The 24,728-nt window shown below is 31.6% G+C and overlaps 2 protein-coding genes across 3 annotated transcripts; one reads left to right on the top strand and one right to left on the bottom strand.

The window, feature by feature from the left end:
* Positions 1-7,201: 7,201 nt before the first annotated feature.
* Positions 7,202-9,870, top strand: LOC137814143 (uncharacterized). 2 transcript variants are annotated; one of them, XM_068616719.1, is made up of 4 exons: positions 7,202-8,069; positions 8,292-8,407; positions 8,882-8,952; positions 9,033-9,870. In XM_068616719.1, the coding sequence occupies exons 1-4, from the start codon at positions 7,761-7,763 to the stop codon at positions 9,665-9,667; spliced, it is 1,131 nt and encodes a 376-aa protein (XP_068472820.1). In that variant the 5' UTR covers positions 7,202-7,760; the 3' UTR covers positions 9,668-9,870. The 2 variants fall into 2 exon arrangements, with proteins under 2 accessions (XP_068472820.1, XP_068472821.1); XM_068616720.1 differs by having other exon boundaries at positions 7,284-8,069; positions 8,346-8,407.
* An 8,487-nt stretch (positions 9,871-18,357) lies between these two features.
* On the bottom strand, positions 18,358-20,824 carry LOC137816175 (uncharacterized). Its single transcript, XM_068619257.1, has 2 exons — positions 19,540-20,824; positions 18,358-18,684 (listed from the first exon to the last, which is right to left on the bottom strand). Exons 1-2 carry the CDS (start codon positions 20,788-20,790, stop codon positions 18,628-18,630), a joined length of 1,308 nt encoding a protein of 435 aa, XP_068475358.1. The 5' UTR covers positions 20,791-20,824; the 3' UTR covers positions 18,358-18,627.
* Between the last annotated feature and the right edge of the window lie 3,904 nt (positions 20,825-24,728).

Genomic DNA, 24,728 nt, shown 5'->3' with positions numbered 1-24,728 from the left:
TAGTTAAGAATACTGAACTTTCGTGGACATGAGAAGATAAAAAAACAAAGAGAAGATGGATTATTCATGTCATTATCAAGATTCCTATGTCTTATCATTATTTTTTTTCATCTTTTCTTAGTCAAGTGAATATCCTTCCCCAAACTAAATAATAATATTTTTATTTTCGTATTACTCACTTTTATTAAAAAAAAATCTCCTAGGAAAATTTAAGCAAAATAATTAATTAGTTGAGAAAATTTGTAAATACCTGCATACATTAACCACTCAAATTGAACCAAAACATAGTCGTTTTAATTACAAAATTATTATATCACACTTAAATTAAAATTATACATCAACAACAACAAAATTTCATAAACAAAACTATGTAGACATAATTCAATTTATTTCATAACTTCAAAGATTTACTTAAATCATATTTATTTCTCAATTACACCTTAAATAAAAAAATATATTAAAAAAAGATATTTCAGAATAATTTTTTTATCTTCTAAATTTACTATTTTAGAAATATTTTTGTTTACAGAACATCTTCTATTATGAAATAACCTTGCCCAAAATGAACTCAGCCTTCAAGTCCTTTAAGTTCATTTGGACTTCCTAATGGATATTTCTTCCTGTACCCCTACATTTATTTTCTGTACCCCTACTTTCTTTGAAATACCAGAATTATTCTTGATAATTTTGGGTGATTCTGGATTAGAGGTACCGTAAGTAAAAACTGTTTCTGGAAAAAGAGATCCATAAACAAAGTATGTTTCCAAAATAGGAAATCTGAAAGGCAAAAAACCATTTCGAAATATTCTTTTGGAACACATCTTTTACTTAAATCCAGAGTTCATAAAATGTGTTCCAAAAAGTATGTTCTGGTAATATTCAAGAAAAAGTAATCTAGTAGTCATTTTTAAAAAGGATAAAATGATATTTTTCGAAAATAATGGGGTGCAGGAAGCCATTTGTTGGGGGTGTAGGGAGAAACACCCTTTCCATTATGTCAAAGAAATTAGAATAGGGCTTTCCATTATGTGAAAGCATAGGGTATTTCTTTTTGTACACCTCCACATGGCTATGTAACAGATAAAAATATCTTAAATCTCTACCATTTTCTTGTACATTGTTTGTCATCGATAGACTTTTCTCGTCTTTTTGTGTTTGTTCGTGAGATCATGTCTTTTTCTGACCCTATATTTTGTAACTCTCACGCTTTTTCTATTTAGAAGAGTTTAATATATCACATTACATTTTGTTGAAATTTTTTCACTCTTTAATAATGATTTATGGATTTCATAATTTGAAAGTTATTTTTTTTATGAAAAAAAATCAGATTGTACAATCAGGAGTCGAAAATAGTTTTTGTACTGTACAATCAAGATGTTAAAACGAAGGATTTTTAGAATGTGTAATTTAGATGTTTTTTTATGCAACAAATATTTATGAATTGTGTATTCTAGAAGATATTCTGGATTATGCAATCTTTAATTTTTTTTATGTAAAAGTAATTTCATAATTGTGTAATTCAGAAGATACTTTTGCTTTTAGAATTGCACAATGTATTTTTTTTATTGTAAAATCCAAAAAAAAACTTTAAACTATAGAGATAAAGCGGAAATTTTCATTTTGATGAGGTGTAGAAGGAAAATAAGAAAATGCAAAAAAAAAATAAAAATTCCCACATTTAATTAGTACCCTTTTTTTAACATATATTTTCTTTAGTAAAATATCCTTTTTTATAAAAATAAGTACTCTATTTTTTTTCTCATTTACCTTCATTATTCTTAATTCTTGCTTTGCATCTCTATTTTTATTGTTGTTTAAATACTATTTTTCTCCTTATATTGTTTATTCCTCTCATCATTTAAATTATTTTCTTCCCTCTCTGTTCTTCTTTATGAATAAAAAGAATATAATTATACATGCATTCCCTAATTGATTAGACAACATTTTCTATCAAAACTGATATTGATTGTGTTTTTTCATCAATATAATGTTCGAAATAGTTCATCAATGTTACATCCCTTTATTTTTCTCATATCTAGTAACCATAATCTGTATGAAATATCAAAATAAATATATAAACATAATACAAATATGTTTACAACTCTTTTATGTAGTGTTTCAAAACATAACCTTCTTCATAGGACTTTAAATATCTACATAAAATTAAAAAAAATATTCAAAAGAAAATAAACATTTTCATCATCTAGCTTCTCTTTGAGAAGCTTTATCACCTGTAACATCATCTTTTCTTGTGTAAATACACGAATACAACCATAAAACAAAACCAAGGGTAAACTAGCTATTTTTAAAACTTCTAATATAAATATAACTTTAAATATTCATATAAAGTCATCAATTCTCATGCATTTCCACATAACCATAAAGTGTTTATCGAAATTCACAATTCATTTTTCTCATGTCAGACTTCTACTTTCTCACAACACATAGACACTTGACTCTACTTCCGGAAGACTCGTGTATTGAAATTAACATGAGACCTGCACATGTCATACTATTTGTTGTGAAATCCACGTAGTCATGCACATAAACCTCTCAATATCTCATCATCTTATCATGTAGTATGACAGGGTAAATTCATGTGACTTGAAAGAGCATATTATATTTCAAACCACAGACAAAGTCTTATGAACTTCTTTCGACTCTCACCAAATGAATAACTTCCATTATATACGTAGAGTCAGAATCATCTCATTAATTGGGACCTGGTATATTTTAAACTTTCTAAACAATCCAAACATATATCAAAATTACCATATAACTAAGTTCTTTTAATCATACTTTTAAATAAAATGTATAATATCCAGTTAAAAACAATAAGCAATAATACACTAGGCTTTCACAATAAAAAATAAAAATTAAGTTTTTTTTGGAATAATTTTTTGCTTGAGAAAAAATACACCCGTGAGCAACCCATAAAATTTGGCTTGAGTGAAAATCTTTAGTTTGAACGAAAATGCACCTGCGAGCAACCCAAAAATTTGGTTTGAGCGAAAATCTTTAGTTTAAACGAAAATTAACCAATGTCACTCCAAAGTTTTTCCCATTTTCGCTTGAACGATATTCCATCTTATTTGAGCGAAAATAGACCAGAAAGTACCTCATAATTTAACCATTTTTGCTTGAATGAGATCCTATATTGTTTGACCGAAGATGGACTCGAGAACACTTAATATTTACATTCAAATTGTTATTTTATCAAATATACTAAAACAAAGTAACAAAGTCCATGCTACAGTCGAATAATTACTCTAAATAACATCAAACAACCAAATACTCAACAAAATTATCCTTTAAGTGATTCATCAAACTATTTAAATACATTCATTTACTTATTCAAATAAAAAAACAATATCATTTTATAACATCTACCATATATAAAATTTCACATTCAAATCTCAAACAACTTCTAATATACTTAAAACAAACCAGCATGCAAGAAAGTTTGAGACTGGTGACCACGTCAACCCCACATCCATATCTTCTAGCCTAGGGTTCTATTGGAAATTAAGACTAGTTTCCCTTACTTGAACTTGAGCATATGCTCACTAAGAGCTCAAAACCTACCAAAAGCTTAAGGGTAGCTTAAGTTGCACCACAGAGTCTTGATTAAAAATCTAACTATATAAGTAGGACCTTGAGTTAACAGAGATTAATCCTGAAACTAAAAGAGTCACATGCAAAGACAAACCTAACAAGTGCAAAATTTAACTTAAAGAGAAGAGAAAAACGAACTTACTCTATTAAAGATTCTGATCGGGCAGTCTTGTAGTTATTCACTGCCAAAAGTCTGATGGCGGACTCCGATCATCAAACTGATGAGCGAGAAGATCAGAGTCTTAGAGAGAAGGCAAAGAAAAGAAAAAAATGAGTTTTTTTTAGAAAGATGATGGTTATTTTAAAATGAAACCTGAATAACTGAATTTCTATTTATACACTCTTTTAACTTTAATAATAAAATATTGAAGTGTCATTTTAATTGTATCACTTCTACTTCAAAACTATTTTTGTCAGTCCTTACAATCAATCTTATATGTGGCATATTGAAAGATATTGTAGGTAATGTTTGGACAATAAGTCATGTGACATTTATTTCATCTAAAGATAAATTACTACATTTCATGTGTGACTTCTTTTAGGCCCCGTTTGATGGATTTGTGTCTTCTTCTTTGCGGTTTTTGAGTGAATTTGCGGAAGCTCCATGGATTGATGGTGGAACAAGGATCTCACGTAGAGAGCTGGACTCCTTGAAGGTGTATGCTAAGTATGAAGAGTGAGTGGTGAGACCATCTCACTTGGAAGGTGAAAGTTTCGGAAGATTAAAAGCCTAATCCTAAGAGGTCTTAGGCAAAGAATGAGAATGGCACAAAATTGGCAGCATTTCACTAATGAATTAATCTTGTGGAAACATGAGGTAGGCTCCTCCTTTTATAGCCAAGGAGGACCGGAAATGGCCAAGACAAAATGGTGGGAAATTCAAAACCTAATGAGTTGAAAGTTGGCGCCTAATGGTAGCTCACATGGCAAGTGTGACAAGGTGTGTCTCATGTGATGCCATTAGGTCTAAATGACCGGCCTTAGTTAGATTAGGTGTTTCTAGAAACCCTAATCTAACTTAGCTTGGTTTTTAGAAGCCAATATTCAACCTAATTACAAATTAAACAATTTTACAAAAGAAATTCCTATGCTAATTTGACAAGAATTTAAAGACTATGCTACGCTTGATTTTGGACCTCTTGGAACATGTAGAGGTAAGTTTCTCTACCATCAGTAGCAGTGTTCCAATCCTCATCAAGCCTCTTAGCCATGACCCTTGTAGTTGGCCAAATATGTCTTGATGTTTGACTCTCTTTTGAGTTGGTGTTTGGCCCTCTTCCATCACCGTTTGGTTTAAGGCGATGAAAAGGTTACCATTTGTGAAGAAAGCGTAAATACCAATGTAGATACAACAAAAAACACACGGAAATCGAAAAAAAAATTCAATCAAAATTTTCTTCGCTGAATTGCGAAGAAAGTTGCAATTTACTAAATAAATATATATTTACTTAATTAATTAATTACAATTTACTTTCTTACCCTTTTCATTTTACACTTAAATTATTATTATTTTTATTTAAAATAAAATTATAATTTAAATATAAAATATAATCAAAATTATAAAAAATAATTATTATAAAATAACATAATTAATCATATTATATTTAATAAATTATAAATATAAATAATAATAATAATAAAATATTTTTTAATAATATAGAAATAAATTTATATAATAATTATATTAATTACAAAAAGTAAAGATAAAAATAATAATATTATTTAATATAAAAATAAGTTTTTATCAAATATTTATAATTATAAATATTTAAATTAAAATAATTATAATTTATAAGTAAATAAATTAAATTATTTTTTTAACAATTTGTAGATATAAGGGTAAATTTGTAAACTTACATTCTTATCAATTAAAAAAATATAATCTCAATCATACCTATCACATCACTCACAAACTTTCATAAATTTTTCCTACACTTTCCACTCTATTTATCTTAATCCAAACATCCTAACTTTCTTTACACTTTTTCTTCTAATCATCTCAAATTCACTTCCTCATTTCCATTTCCTCATCCAAACAACTCATTAGTGTTGTCGAAAATTACTTTATAGAAAAAGGTATACCTAATCCAAAATGTACTTTGTTATATTTTTATTTATTATCCTTATAACTTTATTCTCTTATTTTATTTTTCATAAGCATTATTGGAAGGTATAAATAGCAAAAGCTATAAGATGAAACAATAATAACAGTAATACAAATTTTAATCTTAAGCCAAATAAGCTTCCCTTGTTTATTCTTAATGACATTTTGGTAAAGGGGAACTCATTGAACAATTTTGCTACGTTCATAAAACTTTAACTATACTAAAACCTAAAACCTAAAAGTTTTATTATTTTTCGGAAAACCATTTCAATATGATTACAATGAGTTTGTTTCATAAGTTCAATCTGTCTTGAAAAATCAATGAAAGTCATAGTCTTGACACACATGTATCATCGTCAATTTATGTCATCAAACACAGTTGACTTTTCATGCTTTTGAACTTAATTTAATGTGTTAAAATTAAAATATGATTCACGTTTCAGAAGAATATATACCTTTTAAAATATAAAATACAATCGTAATTATCTTTTAAAAAAATAAAAAATCAAAGATTAAATTTAAATTTTACTTTATCTCAACTTTCAACCGTTAATCTTCCACTAAATAATTAAACAAGTGCATTTCATTATCTAAATTGCAACACCTCTCATTTCAGAGAAGTTAAATATCAATATCAATACTTTTAAGTTTTAAATATAATTTTTTAAATACACTCTTTATTATTAATTAAAATTAGTTAAAAACTATAAATTTTGATGAACCACATTTGTGTATTTTATGAACTCCACATATTATTCTCCATAGCTTTTCATTAATGATAAAGAATTTATCCAAAATGTATTTTGCTAGCATTTCTGAACTCTGGGGAGAAGTTGAAACGGTGGTTAAGGAATTGAAGCAAGTGTTGTGAATAAAGAAGTGAGAAAATAAGAGTATCATACACTAAGATTCATGTTTAATTGGTGTAATGATATTAAGATGGTATCTAATTTTTTTTATTTTATTACAGAGTTATTTTTATGAACTTGATAACAGAATTAAAAAAGGAACAATTTTCGAAAAACAATCTTAACCCGGGAAGATCCTGTATGAATTTTTGTGAGTGTTGTTAGTCCTGAGGGTATATTTAAAGGAGTGCTTGGAGTCTGATCTGATACAAAAAGGTTATAAATCTGATCTTAGCATCAGACGTAAAGTCCATATTCTTTGCACCTTTTAAGCAGCATATTAAAGCCAAATAAACCAGAACATATTCATCATTTTCACACAATTTTTTTTTGTTCAGACAAGAATTTTGTCGGATATAAACAGTTGAGCAATAAACGGAGAAGATGAAGAAGAAGAAGAAGAAGAAGAAGAAGAGATAAAAAAAAGAAGAGAACAAAAGAGGAAGAGAAGAAGACATGAAGAAAGGTGAAGAAGGTTAATGTTACGGTTAAGGAGGGTTGGGGTTGCGGGCCCCACCGTCTCTCATCTTAAAAGTATAAACGATAACGCCACCACCCACTCCCTTCTTCTCTTATCAAATTTTTCTTCTTTTTCCTTTTTTTTAAAAATTGGTGTAATTTTGTAATGTAATGCTTTCTTCCACTCTCATTTCCTCGTCGTACTCTGTCCCTTTCTCTTTCTCTCTCTTCTACCGGCTACCGTCCCACCCGGTGCCACTCTCACACGTGCCCCCTCCTCCCAAAAACTCCGTCGCACGTGCCGTCCCTCACCCATACAACTCCCTTTCTGTGGTGCAACAAATAAAAGTTAGAGAGAGAATAATAACTCAAGGAAGCAATATATATGGAGATAGATAGAGATGGATAGAGAGAGAAAGAGAGAGTGTAGGTATGCGTTTGTGTGTGAAGGGTGAGAGATAGAAAGAGAGAGAAAGAGTTGATAAAAGCATAATTTTTTTTTTCTTGGTCTTCGAAGGGGCATGTAGATGCAGTAGCTATAGAGTGGTTTATGGATACCGTTCCTTATCTTTCTTTCTACCTTGTTTTTGTTTGAAATCTGAAACTTCAAGATCGGTTTTGGGTGAGTGAATCTCGTGGTGGGTTGTGTTTTTTTTTTGTTCTGTTTTGCACCGATGAGGATCCGGAAAAGGCCGGTTCTTTTCCCGTCGTCGCTCTCGCCTCTGTCAGATCCACACCTGATCAGCCGGTCGCCGGTGGTGGTGCAACTAAACGAGGCTGCTTCCACCGCAGCGAAACATTCTCCTTCTTCTTCTTCTTCTTCAGCAGTGCTCCATCGCCATGCTGCTTCGTGGAGCTTGGATCGTTGCCAGCCATCCAATCAGTCTCTCCCTTCGATCGGGAAGCCAAGCAACGGCTGGGATTGTCCCTCCGTCATCGGTGAAAGTGGGGCACACAGACAGCACAACAAGCAAGACCCTTTGGTAAGTAAAAACACACACAAACACTAATTGTTTAATTTCTATTTCCCCTTTTTAAAAAAAAATTGTTTCACTATTTCCGTTTTGTTTTTTCGAAATTTCATGATGCGGGCTTTTACAAGTGCACTTTTGTCCAATTTCTAGCAAGTGGTTACCCGTTGGTCTCAAATTCGTTATTTTATTCTTTTTTTTTTAAATTAATAAATTTGTTTTTCGCACACCCAGAAAGGGGCACGCTTGGGACAAGAACAAGATCGTATGTATATTTTGTTTTTGCAGGAGGAGGTTGTTGGAAGGGAAGAAAGTGGAGAAGACTCCAGAGAGAAGGGTAATCATACCAGGTAAGAACGAAAAAAGAGAAATCGTTTTTCCCCTCTCTTGTTCTTTCATGAAGTCTCATAGTAAAAAAGGTTAAAAAAACTGTGACCCATATCTAGATTTGAAGTTTTTAACTAGCATGAAAAAAGAAAATATTATTATTATTATTATTATTATTTATAAAAATACATCAGTGGAAAACACTGTTGAAGTTGTTTTGATGAAGAGGTTTGTGTAGCCACCATATATACTCTCCCACATATCTAACCAAAGTCCTTGGTTATTTTCTCAAAATTGGACATCTACCGTTTGCACTAGAGGTGCACAAGTAGCCACCACCAAATGCTGGTCCCCAACTACACTGTGTTTTCTGCTTTCCAAGTTTTGCACTATTATTTTCACTTCAACTCCCATCCTTTACCGTAAATTTTATGTATTCACGTACATCTATGTATATCTAATGGTTGTGGGTCTTTCTGGGTCTGCTTTGTTTGTAGGAAAGGACGCAACTTGGCTTTGGAAACTCTAGCTGGGGTGGTGTCGCCGTTAAGCCCTTCTTCTACTCAAGGTAAATGGCCAAGACTAAATGCATGTGACTGTGTCTTTCTGCCTGGTGTTGACCGTGTTAGTGTTATTCATGCGTTTCAGATAGATGGTACGAGGAAGAGAAAGCTATTCCGCTGAAGAAAAGGAGAGGGGCACTCGAGGAGAATAATGCTGCTGCTACTCATAGCAAGAAGATGAAGGCGAAGATGAAGACGAAGATGAACAAGAAGTGTTCCTCTCGCAACGAGGATAGCACGGAAGAGGAAGATGAAGAAGAGAAGGGAGAAGAAACAAAAGTGGATGATGTAAACGTGAATGTGAGTGTGAGTAAGAAGAGGGTAAGGGGTAGTGCACTGATGGAAGGTTCTAGGTGCAGTCGTGTGAACGGGAGGGGGTGGAGGTGTTGTCAACAAACGCTGGTTGGTTACTCCCTGTGTGAGCATCACTTGGGGAAGGGAAGACTCAGAAGCATGACAAGTGTTAGAAGCCGTTCCATTGCATCAACTGCACCAAAGAAGGTGCACATACACCACCTTTCTTCTTCTTCTTCTTCTTCTCTTGAGAAGCAAAACACGAGTGTTGCTGAGCCCTTTGGGGAGGAGGAGGAGGAGAAGAAGCCAGAGATAATCACGAAGAAGAGGATGAAGCTTGGCGTGGTAAAAGCGCGTTCCATAAGCAGTTTGCTAGGACAAACAAACACCCAGATTACTGCTGTAGCTCATGAGAATAGCAAGTAAGTCTAATAAGTAGTACAAGTGCAGAAAACGGTTATTATTTCATGTACTTGTGCCTGAGAGAAATTTTAATACTGGAGTTTGTCTTAATACTTGGTGCCACTGCATCTTGTTCAACTTGGTGGTGCTTTACTTTGTTTCGTTCTGATGTTTATATTTTACTTCCTAATATGCAATTCGTTACGTTGTGTGCGATTGTTTTGAAACCATTGCACTGGGGGACATGTTCTGATTTTGCACTGGAATGTTTTGTTTTGGACTCGATCATGATAACTGTGTGTCCTTTGACCGAGGAAACAGCTTGGACTATCGCAAGAAAAATATTCTTCAATCCAAAAATTGTTATCAAGAGAAAGGAAATTACAGGGATTGTAGATTAAGACGCAGTTTAAGATTATTGTTATTGGTGTTGATGTACATATCAACCGTGCATGCATGGTGTCAACAATTGCACCCTTTACTTATATATACAAGTGCGCTTAGTTCTGCAATCCGCGTGGTCATTTTGATGTTTTAAGAAAAGTACTATTTACATTTTTTTTTTTAAATTTGTCATTTAATTATTTAACTAACTATTATAAATTCCAACCTTTTGCATGTTTTTGGAAGTATTCTTCACTCTTTTCAACATTTAATGTAACGGAATGCTTTTTACATTCATAAAACACATTTTTACATTAAACAATAAAATACCTTCTAATCTTTTAGATAATAATAGATAATGTTATTATTAATAGTTTAGCTTATAGAACTGATGCATGGAACTATTTCTTATTTGTGTATTTTATTATAGGTGATAAAAGGAACTACAAAATAAAAAGATGACATAAGAATTAGTAAAAGAAAAGAGGTAACATCTTTTTAAAATTTGTTATAACTTTATTATTTAAAATATTTTAATGAAAAAATCCTTTTTAATAGAAAAAAATTGTTTATATATAAAGAACCATTATATAATGCTTTATTTAGGATCCATAAAATGTTAGTATATCTCTATCCTCTAAGTGCGTGAATTGGTATTTGGATTCTCAAATCAACGTTTCGGACATGAAAAATGGATATTACTAATAGTAGCTTCAACTTAGATTGAAGTAATGGTTTTGTTTTTAATTTGATTCTATACGAAATCAAACATGCATAAATTAATTTTGAGAATTTAGGTAGTTCTATATTGAGTAAGTCAAATAGTTTGTCTTTATTATTATGTGTGGCAGATACTTAAACAACAACCACTTGTTTCAGTCTTCAAAAGTTCCATATTGTGCTGTTTTATGGCTTGCATTAAGTGGAACACCTGTTCTTGAATATAATAAGCAATTATGGGAAATTATTTGCGGCTATAACTGGAGACGAACACATCTATGTGAAGTATATTATCCATAATTTGTTTCTTTTTAAAACAAATGGCATGACAAGTTTCGAGGTGGAAATAATTTGTTTGCTTCGCTTTTTGCAATCAAATTGGGAGAAAAGTTTGAGAAACGTGTATAAATCCGTTGGAAACAATTCTGTAAAGAGTTTAATGACTTACAATATTCTCAGTGAACCTGGCAAGTCTTTTTGTTTCTGTACTCTCTGAAATTATAATTTGTCTTCACTGGCCACAAATTTTTTGGTTTTAAGAGCTACATGGGAAACAACAGCTTTTGATTCAGATGCATGGACCCTCAGCTCCCTTTTTCTTCGATGACATGACCTACATATGGCAGGTCAAGTACCCCAAAATTATTTTCTTTAAGATTATTATAAAAAGGAAATCCTCGCAGACCACAGAAAAACCAACGACCGAACCATTTCTCAAATCACCTCTACGATGATTCGTTGCTTTCAGCTTCTATTTACATGAAAAATAATAACTAATTTAGACGTAAAAATTAAATTTATGTTTACCATCAAATTAAACATCATGCAGTCGTATATGTTATAGAATTTATATTTATAGTTATGATTTTCTGATATGATTTCGGGCTATTCTACACTGTTGTTCTAACATTTTGCGAGGAAAACTAAAGATGTAGGATTTGTCTCATAAAACAACATATTACAGATGAAAACTGTTGAGTGTAGAATACAATGGTACAAGAAATTATCCAGTCTATAAAGGTAAAGTTTCTCTTGCCTATAGCTATTAAGAAAAGCTTGAACGTAGACCCCGTGATTTATGTTCTTTAACAAAACTATCCTCTAAAGTCATACTTAACAATACCGTGTATAAATTTGCATAGCATGTAACTTTTATTACTAATTTAAAAATAAAAAGAGCTCAATGGTTTGACATAAGTCATTCCTGCAGAATAACTTTTTGTATGGTGAATGCCTTTTATGGCCTAATTGCAGTAGTATGGTAGTGCCCATCTGATTAAAATTATAATATAATGTATTCATTCTACCGAAGAGCTCTTTAATATCTTCTCTTTCATTTCCATGCCAATTCCATGCCAATTCCTGGAAATGTTTATATGAAAACCACTTATGTTTTTCCTCCTATTTTTCACATAGTATAAATACATGGTGTACTATCAAGAAAAGCCTATGATTTGTGTCTTGTGATGGGGAAGGATTAGATGACAGCCACCGAAAAATTTGCTATATTTTTTAGTGGCCATGGACTAGTATGTATATCCTTTACTTGTTGCAGCAATATAGGGCTAAAAAATATACTTGGTTTGTTTTGGTTTTGTTCATAACTAATATTATGCTGTTTCACTTTGGTTTCATGAATAGGAAACTAATTAATTAAGCTGTTCGATCAAGGACCTTCTGTTTTGTGGATTGTTTATTGTAGGTTTTCTGTGTTTCGGAGAAAGAGACCTAGCATTACATGTTGTTCACTTTCTTTCTTTTATACACATATATATATATATATATAGTGCATGAAAAACTTTGTAATTAAGAAGAAGGTTTGAGGGCAAGAAAGGGTTATAGTACTATTAATATGGGTAAGGATGAAAAGGAAAGCAAATGTCTGCTAAAAGCGAGAAGTATAGAAACAGATACAGACATGAGAAATGCACGCTATGGACACGAGGGTGATCGACACAGATTTTATGTATGTTTTGAGGTGTTGCATCGCATTGGATATGCACGTCTTTAAAGCCTAGTGTAGGATACTCCTTCCTTTGATCATATTTCATATTTCTTTTTCTCTAAAATGACTTTCACTGTGCTTTCCAATTACTCTTTTTTACTCTATCTGACATGTTCTATTTTTAGTTCTTATTAACACACATTTAGTCTATCTCACTTTTCTTTTCTTTTCTTTTTACAGTTTTACTAAGTATTTCAAAGTTATATTTATTAGCATACCTTTATGTTTATAATATTATTTTGAATTTACAGGGATGTTAACAAAAAAAAGAGTGTTAATATTTAATTAATTCTGTAAAGAGATGAGAGTATATTCTTCCCAGAAAACATAAGGTAAAACTACCACTGAATTGTTTTATGTTAGAAAAAATACAAATAATACTGTTGGTTTTCATTTATGTGCCTGAGCCATTAAATATGACAGAGAGATTCTCTTGGATGGAGACGGTTGAGATGGATGGAGACCCTATACCAGCACTTCTCCACAAACCACAAGACTCATGCCCTCCACCCAATTGCCCTGGGAGTCTTAGCTAGAACAAATTAATACTGAAATCGAATAAAGAAGGCTAAAGAAGTGACAATTAATATACAAGGTTCTGTTGTGGTTGCTGGTGTCATAGTTCCTAGAGAAGCCAATTAAGTCATGTTCCTCAAACAACATCAACCAAAGTCCTCAAAGTTTAAGCATGCATTTAAATGCAATTAGAAATGTAATTAGAGACTTTATATGAAGACAAAAGCTTGAATCATAGTGTATTAATTCATCATGAACTAAAGGGTTGAAAAGGAAAGTCTGATTACTACATATAAATGTGAAAAGAGAAAAGGGGTTACCATGGAGTGTGTGTGCAATATTGTTATGAAAAAGAAAGAAAGGAGAAACATAGGATTGGAGGCATAACAAATTTGTAGACTTCCAACTTGTTAAAAACACAGCTTCTTTGGATCATGTATATTGCGTGTTGCTTTGGGTCTTAAATTGTGACTTTGATAGATGATGAAACTCACATGCATTAACATGTTTGTTATTGGTGGAAAGGGTTAAAAGGTAAGTTGATCTTTTGGGTATGTGGATGCCACTTGTCAGTAGAGAAAAGGGCAAATATGGTTAAGCTTGATGAGAAGAGAAGGGCCCCAAACAGCAGAGCAACTCTTGGCAATGGGCAATACCATCCTTTCACTTACCCCAGTGGGATAATGTATTCAATGGCATGTGGCTACATGGTCCACCAGTGCCACACCAAACCAAACTACACACTTAAGCAAAACTAATCAACCACATAAACTATTTTTTAGTTTTCAATGAAGCTCTTATCTAAAATACATTTTTCTAATTACTGAAACATAAAAGTATCTAACTTCATAGATAAAACCTTGAACAAAATACTTGTTTTCTTTTTACTCATCCCTTAACTGTTTTCTGCATACGTGTTAAATTTCCTTGCTCAATTATACATTACTAAAAATACCTTCGTGAGGTCCTTGAATGATGAGTATTAATTTTAAAGTTGGTTTTCTTAACCAGTGTTAACAGGTGTCCTTTTGCAACATTTTTATTCAGTTGCATGTTCATTGACAGCTGGCAAGGTGAGTTTTTGGATGTTTCATGCTAAAGCATAAGCATCTTTGGTTTTGATTCTTCACATTCCTCATGTATAAACATTATTAAAGGAAAAGACAATCGGCCACCACAAGTAATTACAAATAAGTACTTTATATCTATCTCATTTCATAAGTTTTTAAAATATGAAGTTACACAGATTATAAGAATAGAGTAGTTCATGCTATATATTTTGTGAGGGTACATATGAAGAGAATAAAGAAGAAAAGAGATTTGAATTGTGGGAAGTTAATGATGGAAAGCACAATGATTCGAGAATTGATTCAAGGTGAGGTGAAAAAGTGGAGGCTGAGGCCCCGTTTTGAGTCCGAAAAAAGGTTGTACTGCATAAAAGAATTAATGGATAAATCCCTTTAGCATTTCCATTTTGATCTGTAGAGTGAGATCTGGGTGTCTGAGCACTATGTGGTTGAAATGGGGGAATGTGAATTCAGAAATATGGTGGGACTGCTTCTCTCTTAGCTACCTCTGATTCTGCAATGATGCCATTTGCTTCTTTGAGATCATCATCATACCTCTCAGAAAGTACGCCATAATTACTGTTCCTTCTCCACAACCATGCTCTTCCTATACCTATGGATTCCACCTTCCCAGATGCACTCATGCTGCTCTCAACTCTTAAATCCCTCGCTAAAATTTTCATCAAAAACTAATAATGGTCAAGCATGTGATTCCAGGCATTACCATGTTTCTTTTTAAGATAAGAGTATGAAATATAAGTAATCCATCTCGTGAGAGAAATAAGATAGGTTAATTAATTTAAGATTTATTCATATATAATTTATTTATTAGTATTTAGTATAGTAGACTACATCTAGTTTGTTTTTAATTTTTTTTATAAATAGTCTTTTTATATTTTTATATTTTTTTAAATAATATTTTTTTTTTATATGATGACAAATCATTGTCTTTATCATCCCTCTACTTTCTTTCCATAATACTTAATATAAAAGTTTTTATCTCTCTCATTGCTTCTTTTCTTTTCTGTTACATTGATCATTGAAAAAAATAAACAAAGTGTAAAGAGAAAAAATAATTAATTATTATATTAATTAAATTAAATATTATTTTAGAAATTAAAAATTATTAATATTTAGATTATTTTATTATGATAAATAGTTTTTAAATTGATATTTAATTAGTTATTAATGTATATATATATATATATATTTTTTATTTGGTTGGTATTTTTTTTAACTTTTTTATTTTCAAAAGATTTGTTGGGCAATATCCAACCACTGTGATACGGTTGTATTAAAATTTTCAACCCAATATTATATTAGATCAGACCTATTATTGCACTTCTTGAGAAATTTAAAACGAATTAAGTAGAATTCACCCATATACATAAATATAGGTCGATGAGACGTTTTTAAGTGCCCATTGATATTATAATATTTTTAATGTAAAACTTTTTGAGAAATTTTATAAGATTTTATTTTAATTTAAATGCGTCTCACCATTTTAGTTCATTTTTAAACAACTTTTATAAGTTTTGTTGAATTTTAAATTCCCATTAAATTCTTACTTTTTTAATTTTTTATTTGTATTTCAATTTTGAATACATGATTCCACTTCTTCAATATTTTCGGTGTTGAACTGCTATCATTGCTTTTATCATTAATTTTTTTTATGAGCAAGAAACAATATATATGGATTACTACCCATATAAAAAAACACTAAGACAACCAAACAACTTGAGACCTTTCAGACATCTACTCAACTCACCCTACCAAACCACAACTACAAATAAGCTAAATAAAAAAAATGCAAGTCAAAGGATCAAGACACCAAACAAAATAAGAGAAACAAGCATATGGAAATTTAGAAGTGATCCAAGACCAGACTTTCAATTAAGCCAAAGAAAATATCTCACAGTAATGCAACATTCCACCTTTAAATAATTCTTAACCCTAAGTTGACCGAATCAGGAGCATTACACAACCTGATGAAGTGCAAAAAATGAGAGTTAGAGTTAAGAGGGACAGCCGACCAAATGCCTAACCACACGTAGCAAAGATTCCACACCAACCAGATTATCCTACAATAAAAAAGAAAAAAAATGATTTAGCTCTTCCTCTTTTACCCCGCAAAAGCAGCAGAGAACGCTTCCTACCGCAATCCCTCTTCTATGTAAGTAAATATTAGTGGAAATCTTATTTTCCGGCACCCTCCAAGCAGTAAGATGAACTGAAGGCAAAGCCTTAATCCTCTAAAACAATTTAAACATCCTCGACCATTCCTCCTCAGATTCACCTCTAAGAATCCCGTAAGTCGATTTAATCGAGAACTCTTGAAACTTAGCATCTTTCTAACCCACCTATCAACTTTTTCCAAGACATGGCACAAGTCATGCACTACCTCGAAAAGTTGTCTAACTTGGTACTTCTCCGAATAAAAAATACTTCTTCTCCACGCCAAAGACCACTCTCAGACACTGTCTGCTTGAAACCCACAACGTTCCAATGACGCATCTTTCTCAACACAAAGAGAAAAGAGCCTTGAAAACTTATTCTTCAAAATAACATTACCTATTGGTCCTCCCAGAACTTGATAGTCTTCCCATTACCAACTTCCCACCTAAAACAATCTTCGAAGTTACTACCCCATTTCTCTAACTTCCAAATCTTCTTCAAATCTTTCCACCAAAGGGAAACATGGTAGATTGACCTGTCCTCTTTCAACTTTCTCCAACCTTCATATTTAGACACTAAAACCTCCTTCCACATACCTCCCTCATTAGACCCCAACCGCCAGATCCATTTATCCAGCAAAGCCAAGTTGAAAAACTTAATATTAACTACTCCAAGTTCGCCACCTTCCCGAGACTCACAAACTTTTTCCCAAACATGATTCACTCTATAATGATATTAGGATACGTACATCTTATTCAAACGAGTTTATTTTTTATTAGAATTTTTCGGGCCATGGAGTTATTACAACAAATATTATTTCAAATCATTCCACATTCGTTACTATTGTTTCTTTCAGGTTTGAACCTTCTTCTCCGATAAGAAGCACGTAATTATCTCCTAAATATATTATTTTAATGGATTACAAGTCCTAGAGAACGAAGGTGTTTCTTTTATTATATCAACAACAAAAATGTATTAAATATCGAAACACTAGGAACGTTTCAACCCTTGTATAAAACAAAAAAAAACAAAGGATGATCACAAAAATCTCAATTGTGCGAACATCCATTTGTATAGTTTCTAATTCCTCTAAACTCAATCAAAAATTTCAAGGTATTATATAATACTTGCAGTTACATACAAAAAAAAAATACAATAATTGTATTAAACTAAAATAGTATTGACCAAAATGAAGTTCTTCTATTTTTGTTACGTCATTTACACTTCCAATCATACTTCTTTTCATTTCATTTTTTTTTCTTGATCTTTTGTCTAGAACTCCAAGTGATAACATTCATACTTTGTTTTGACATCATTCATTCTTGTAACACTTGTGCATAGTTGACATTCTTTTCAACACTTCTCTACTTTTTTCATTCTACTTTTTGTTTGTTATTTGTTGTTTTTCTTTTTGGCTATGTATCATTTTTTCATTAATTCTTTCTATATTGAGGGTGGTTTACATAAATTTTGACATTTCCTATTTTGCTTATTTTGCTTTTAGTAAAAGAAAGTCTTAGTCTGTTCTTAAGAATTCATGTCTCGAGGAACCAAATGTTTCCCTAAAAGTGTTGAATCAACCTTTTAAAGTGATAAAATAAAATGCATAAAATTTTAAAAATTGATTGATAATGTATAAATAATGTGATGGTAAAATTCTTAAAACTATAAAATATAAACGGTAAAATGTGTCACTAAAAGTGTATTATTTACTTTTTTGGGATAGTAAGGCTCTTGCAGTGGTCCTAACGTGAGAAATAGTGAAATTGAATTCCCACCATATAACTATAATCCTGAACATTATAATAGCAGCAAAGAAAATTGGTGAATAGCTCAGTAAATGAAAGTGCCAAAATCCCAAGTCATATATATCAAACATGGTTCCACAAAATCTACACAATGATGATCTGCACAATCAAATGCTTACTCCATTACATGATCATAGCTAACAAAGAAGATATATCTCTCTCTATTTTGTTACTACACAAATAACACAAATTGCTCTATGTTGTATGACTAGTTTCTTGCAATATCTTTCTGTTCTCCTGAAATTTGCAGACCAATTTATTCATGGTTTTCATATTATGTGCTCCAAACATGGTGTGCCAGCCACGTGTCTATGCTAAAGGGCAGAAGTTTAGGAATTTCTTCCAACAAGAACAGCTGGTTCTTCCCTGAAACAATATCAAAGTATATAACATTAGTATTTAATTTATTTTTAATTAGTGTCATCATAATGAAAAAGACCCCTTCCTGTTTTTACCTGTCGGCTATTCGCAAAAGGCACCATACTTAATTATTATGACTAATAATTATACATAAGAACCAAGCAAAATAATTCGTGTTAATCCATATTTTATTCACACCTTTTATTTTAACCTTATCTCTCTACACCAACCTTTTTATGACAAAAACGAAGAGATAAATAAACTTGTACACCCACCCTTCTCTTTCCCTTGTTATATTGTGAATCGAATTTGATTTTTATATCATATTTTCAACACTAATTTTATATTTCTTTTTAGGATAATATTTGCTACACATCAATATTCCCATTAACACCCACAGATATGAAAAAAAATAAAATAGAAAAAATGGAAGATTATAGAAAATATAATATCAAAATACTATAAATATTCAATATGTATTTATTAAAAGAGTACTCATATTTACAATCAGTTATACAATTAGCTGAATATTACTTACTTAATTATTTATAAAAATATTATTAGTATTATTAATTATTATTATAAAAAAATTGTGAATATATAATTTCTCCGGTTAATAAAGTTTTCTATGTACATTTATCTTTCTTCCTACCACTTTCTTTTTCTGCTTAATTACATTCATTTTTTTGATCTATCTCTTTACCTCTACATTCCACAGTAACTAATAATGGTGTGGAATGATTTTTCATTTTTTTCATTTAGCTGAAAAAATAAAAAATAGAATCGAATGAAGAGATTCTATTTTGTAGCGTGGAGGATGAAGAAATAAAAACTACTATAGAGTAGTTCATTGGAACTTACTGTCTCCGATATAGCAATTGTTTCGTCTTGAACAGAACTTTTAGCGTGCCTTTCGTTACGATTTTTCATCATCACTCTCTGGCTTGATTTCCCAGCATCACTAGTTCGTCCTTCTTTGATGAAAATAGCTGCGTTCAGCGTATTATTAACTACAACGAATGGTTCTTCACGTTGTGCACAATTGCTTCCAACGTTAGGTGTCTCTGGCATAGTTGCAGCTCGTGTTATCTGGTCTTTACCACCTTCTTTTTGTACCTGACTTCTACGTGCATGGGATGAATATGACTTTGCCAAATCTATTGAAAAACACGAGTCACTGTATTGGTTACTAAACGGTGCGTCCGAGTGATCAGAAAGTGGAGTCCATTTATCCCGAAGTGGGGTTCTTCCTTCTAGTTCTGATAAAACTTCAGCAGGGCTTAGTGCTTTTTCTTGGAATCCAAGTTCAACATTCTTCATCTTCTCACTCTCAGCTCTGTTATGCTTTTTCCTTGGACTACTATACAATCTCTTGTCCCATCCAGCGGTTGTACTATCAAAATTTTCCCTGGTCCCCCCTCCAATTTGTTGTGCCACCAAACTCATGATCCCATACTCATACCCTTTGAAACTATCACCTACACTTGCACTAATTTTTTTGTGTTCCACTTGATGACTAGTAAGTTGCCTTAACAGAGGGCTTGACTGAGGGAAAGATGGGATATGAAACAAACGAGGATCTAGGTTTTCAACGGCACAAGCTATATGTGTGTCGAATTCACACATGTTGCACCTATACAGCCACCGGTTATTATGATTACTGGGCTTGTTGCACAAGTCACAGAAGAAGTCATAGGGTGGTGAAAACTGAAGCTTGATTTTGTGGGGATGGTATGTGATTGCGAGGGACAGAGGGAGTGCAAGACAGAAGGCATGAAAGAAGATGGTGCATTGAGCACAGTGGTAGGAAAAGCCCGTGACATGGTGGCCACATGCCGCACAGTTGGGAGTGGGTTTGGTGGAAGGTATAAGAAGGAGGTTTAGAGGGTGGGTTGGATGTGAAGGGTGGTTTGTGATTAAGGGCATATTGTAGCAGACATGGTGAAGAGAGAAAGCACATGTTTTGCAGTGGTAATAGTCCTCAGCAGGCTTAAGTTTTAGCTTGCATCCAAAGCAGTGTAGAATATTTGGTGTGGAGGGTGAGGTGGTGCATTCCAAAGGATGTGGATGGGTAAAGTGGAAAACATTTGGGTCCTTGTGTGGTGATCCCATTTCTGTTTTGGTGAAAGTACTTGAACAATTGAAGCTGTCCATCTTTGTGTCTGTGTGTGTATATACTATATATTGCAGCATTCCCTCATCTAATAATGTTTTCTTTTTCACTTTTCTTAGGTGGCATTCGCATAATTGAAAGCTATAGCTGTTACGGGTCTTCTTGTCTCTCTAGATGCTGTTTAGACTTATCCAAAATTCAAATGCATATGTTGGGGCACGTGGCGTATTCTTGTTGGGAATTCCGTTTATGTTTTGGATTCTTCATCTGTCAAACTGAAACCGAGGTAAAAGGATTTGCATCAAGGGAGAAGTCACCAAAGAAAATCTTATGTTTTTATTTTACAAACAAAAGATTCCCACATTTTAGCCGGCGATACTAATGCACACCATATTTCTATTCACACTATACTGATATATATATATATATATATATATATATATATATATTAGAAGAAATATTTTTTTTTTAAATTATGGATTCGAATAAGGAGAATGAGAAATTTTTAAAAGGTTATAAACGGATGCATTTAAACTGTATATATGATCTCTTTCTATTCGTGTTTTCAAGTTGCCTTTTTCTTATACCCTTTTGTTACTTTAAACTGACTGAGTGAAACTAACATAATAAGAAATGTGAAGGTGTAGGTTAAGTTAATCGAGCTGTGTGAATGCAAGAAGAATTCAGGTTTGCCCTTATCTCTTCTACAAGAGAATGAAATACCTCAAATTTGTTTTTGTAATTAACGTTATTCACTTTTTTTTTTCTTTTGAATGAAAATTAATAGCTAATGTAATACTAAAGAACTATACTTTGTAATCTAGTATAATAAGATTATCAATATCTCTTACTAAAATAACGTATATATCCAAGTTATATTTAAAAGTAAATTTTATGAAGTTGATATCTTTTAGAAAGACATATTTATAGTGATTTAAGATATTAATAATTAATGCAAAGTAATTTGAATATAAAAAAATTATGACATCGATACCTATCACTAAAAAAGTATTAAATAAAACTAATTTTAATGATAAAATAATTAATTATTATTTAATTTAATTTAGAGATATTTTATAAATTATTGATATCTAAAATATTTTTATTACTAATAAAAATTTATAAACCGTTGATGTGACAAAAGATATTAATATTTAATACCTCGCGAGTTTTTGAAAGTCTTTCTAATTATTTGCTTGTAGATTTTATTCTAGGACTTTTCTTTTCTTTTGTTAGTTTTTCTCTTTTAAGTTTTTCTCAATAGTTGTAAAATTTATTCTTGTGCAAGGAAGTTTTGTTTTTCTTCTATGTTAACTTTGTGTTTATTTTGATTTCTTATTATTATTAAAACTAATATTAATAATAATAATATTATTATTATTAAAGAAAAAAAATATTATTATTATTATATAGTAATAATATTAATTAATTAATAATAATTATAATAGTAGTAGTAATTATAATAATAATATTATTATTAATTTTAATTTTAATATTAATATTAATACTAATTTTAATATTATTATTATTAATAATAATGTTAAGATTAATAATATTAATAATAATTACAATACTAATTCTTCCAACTTAGTAAGTGTTGTCTATCTATCTTCATGTTCTTACAATCTCAATTTAGCCTAGTCGAATATATTGTTAAATAAATTAAATATTTATCATAAGCATACTTTTTAATTAGATTTTATTGACAGTGTTGTTATACACTGGTGCAGAAAGGCAAAACGAGTGTAGCTATTTTACATTTACAAGAGCGACTATATAGCCGCATTTGATCAGCACGCCCTTGTAAATCACATTTATGAGTGCGGCTATGGTAACAATCGTACTTATAAATCTTGTGCTGGATTTATAAGTGCGGCTATGGTAAATAACCGCCCTTGTAAATAGTGTTTTTTTTAGTGCAATCTGTTTAGTGCTAATTCTCATATAAATTAACTTGTTCAATTATATATACCCAGCTAGACAAATACATAAATTCATAAAATCAAATATATATTGATCAAAATGTATTACAAACACTAATCAAATTATATATAATTCCCACACTATTGATCAACTATAATAGAGTTATAAAAATTTATGAAATATGTGGACCAAGAATGTCTCACATATGCTATGGCTTCCGAAGTCATTGGTGCTTCATCCGTGAAGAACTGCATTTCAAAATATGATTGACATAAATTAGTTTTAAGATACATATATGTTCAAATATTATAAAAATAATTTAACATATCATGTTACCTCTTTCCAATCACTTTTAAGGCCTAATCTTACAATGGTAATCATCCATTGCATAATGTAATAGCCACACTCATAGCTTCCTGGTTGTTTATTACACTATTATTCAATAAAAAGTAAAAGTTAGTATATTGATAAACAATGAAAAGAGAAAGAAAAAAGTTACAAACTTTTAGTCTTATCCAGTTCAAATTTTGAAAATTTGAATTGGATCGACCTTTTAAGATGTTATATCCACACCATGAACTTGTTAATACAAAAAACCTCATTAGTAGATGGTTAATTAGTAACCTACATGATGGGAGAGGCCCAGGCCCATGATAGAAAAAGCTCAAGCCCAAGTCCAAATACAAGTTCAAGCTTCAGCTCAAGCCCAACAAATAGAAGATTTGTGCCAACTAAGCATCATTGGATGTCTTTTTTTGTAATTACTTTTGAGTATTTTTAGTAGAACATAAAGAAAAGTGTAGATATAGATATAAGAGGTGCAAATGTATAAAGATAAGTCACACCTTTCATGTGACATAAAAAAAAAGGTGTAGGTGTAGATTTAGGAGGTGCCAAAAAAAGAAACCAAGTCACACTTCCCTTGTGACTAGGAATTGGCTCCAAATTCAAATGCTTCTCATTTGAATTTCCCTCCACTTTCATTTGAATTTTCAGCCCTCTAAACACTATAAATAAGAGGGTTTGGCTCATGTAAATTGAAGATTAGTCTAATAGTGAATTGCTGTCAATTTTGTGCCAATCTCACTACTTGTCTCCTACCTCTCTAGGATAGACAATTGATCTTCAAACTTTCATTCTACCAAAGTGAGATGACGTCACCACTCACATTTCATACCTAACCTGCACCTCCAAGGCAGCCACATCTCCTAGGAGAGCCTTGACCGTGAGCATCCATTGAGCTTCCACAAACTCCACCAACAATTATCCAAAGGATTAAGGCACTCTTCCATCAATACAGAGTTAAGTTTATAGTGTACTTACGTATCAATGATTTAAGACTTGGGGATATCTTCTTGTGTAGGGAACAAAACCACACAACAGTCTTATCAATCATTGATACAAGTAACTGCCAATGACGCCTATATCATCCAAGATATCACATGAAAAATAAAATTGATTACTTTAAACATTTTAAACAATGTAACATTGGTAACACAGACCCACTAACTAATAAAATTATCCAACCTAAAACATAAATTACAAATATTGTACACGACTACAAGTTCTACTGGTCCACTATGATAATTGTACACCAATAATAATGACATAAGAGAAATTCACCATTCCACTGGGTCACTTCACACATACCTCATGCACCACCACACCGAACAACAACAATAAGCTTAAAATGTTGGGAATTTGTTTAGTGTGCAGAAAGTTGATAGCATGTCACTACTTATTCCTATACAAGTCACCACTTATTGTGACTAACTACATTGATACTGAGATTGGAGAACTTTCCTCGGTGTCCTTCACTGAGGTCAATTTACACACACCTCATGTACCACCCCACCCAAGAACAACATAAAGCTCAAAATTTCCAAAATTACTTCAATATGCATAACTTGGTAGTAGGTCACCATGTATTTCTACCTAGGTACCACTTAGTGTATTTGTCACTAACTACATTGACACTGAGATTACACAACTTGACTTTGGTGTCATCCACCGA

Source organism: Phaseolus vulgaris, chromosome 1, assembly GCF_000499845.2.
Source record: "Phaseolus vulgaris cultivar G19833 chromosome 1, P. vulgaris v2.0, whole genome shotgun sequence".
Classification (NCBI taxonomy): Eukaryota; Viridiplantae; Streptophyta; class Magnoliopsida; order Fabales; family Fabaceae; genus Phaseolus; species Phaseolus vulgaris.
The sequence above is the reverse complement of the archived record's forward strand: the minus strand, read 5'-3'. Positions and strand labels throughout refer to the sequence as shown.

Coding starts and splice junctions, on each gene's coding strand:
- LOC137814143 (XM_068616719.1), top strand. CDS start 7,761: ATGAGGATCCGGAAAAGGCCGGTTCTTTTCCCGTCGTCGCTCTCGCCT. Junction 8,408..8,881: donor GAGAAGGGTAATCATACCAG/GTAAGAACGAAA, acceptor CTTTGTTTGTAG/GAAAGGACGCAACTTGGCTT. Junction 8,953..9,032: donor AAGCCCTTCTTCTACTCAAG/GTAAATGGCCAA, acceptor CATGCGTTTCAG/ATAGATGGTACGAGGAAGAG.
- LOC137816175 (XM_068619257.1), bottom strand. CDS start 20,790: ATGGGATCACCACACAAGGACCCAAATGTTTTCCACTTTACCCATCCA. Junction 18,685..19,539: donor CAATTGCTATATCGGAGACA/GTAAGTTCCAAT, acceptor ATATTGTTTCAG/GGAAGAACCAGCTGTTCTTG.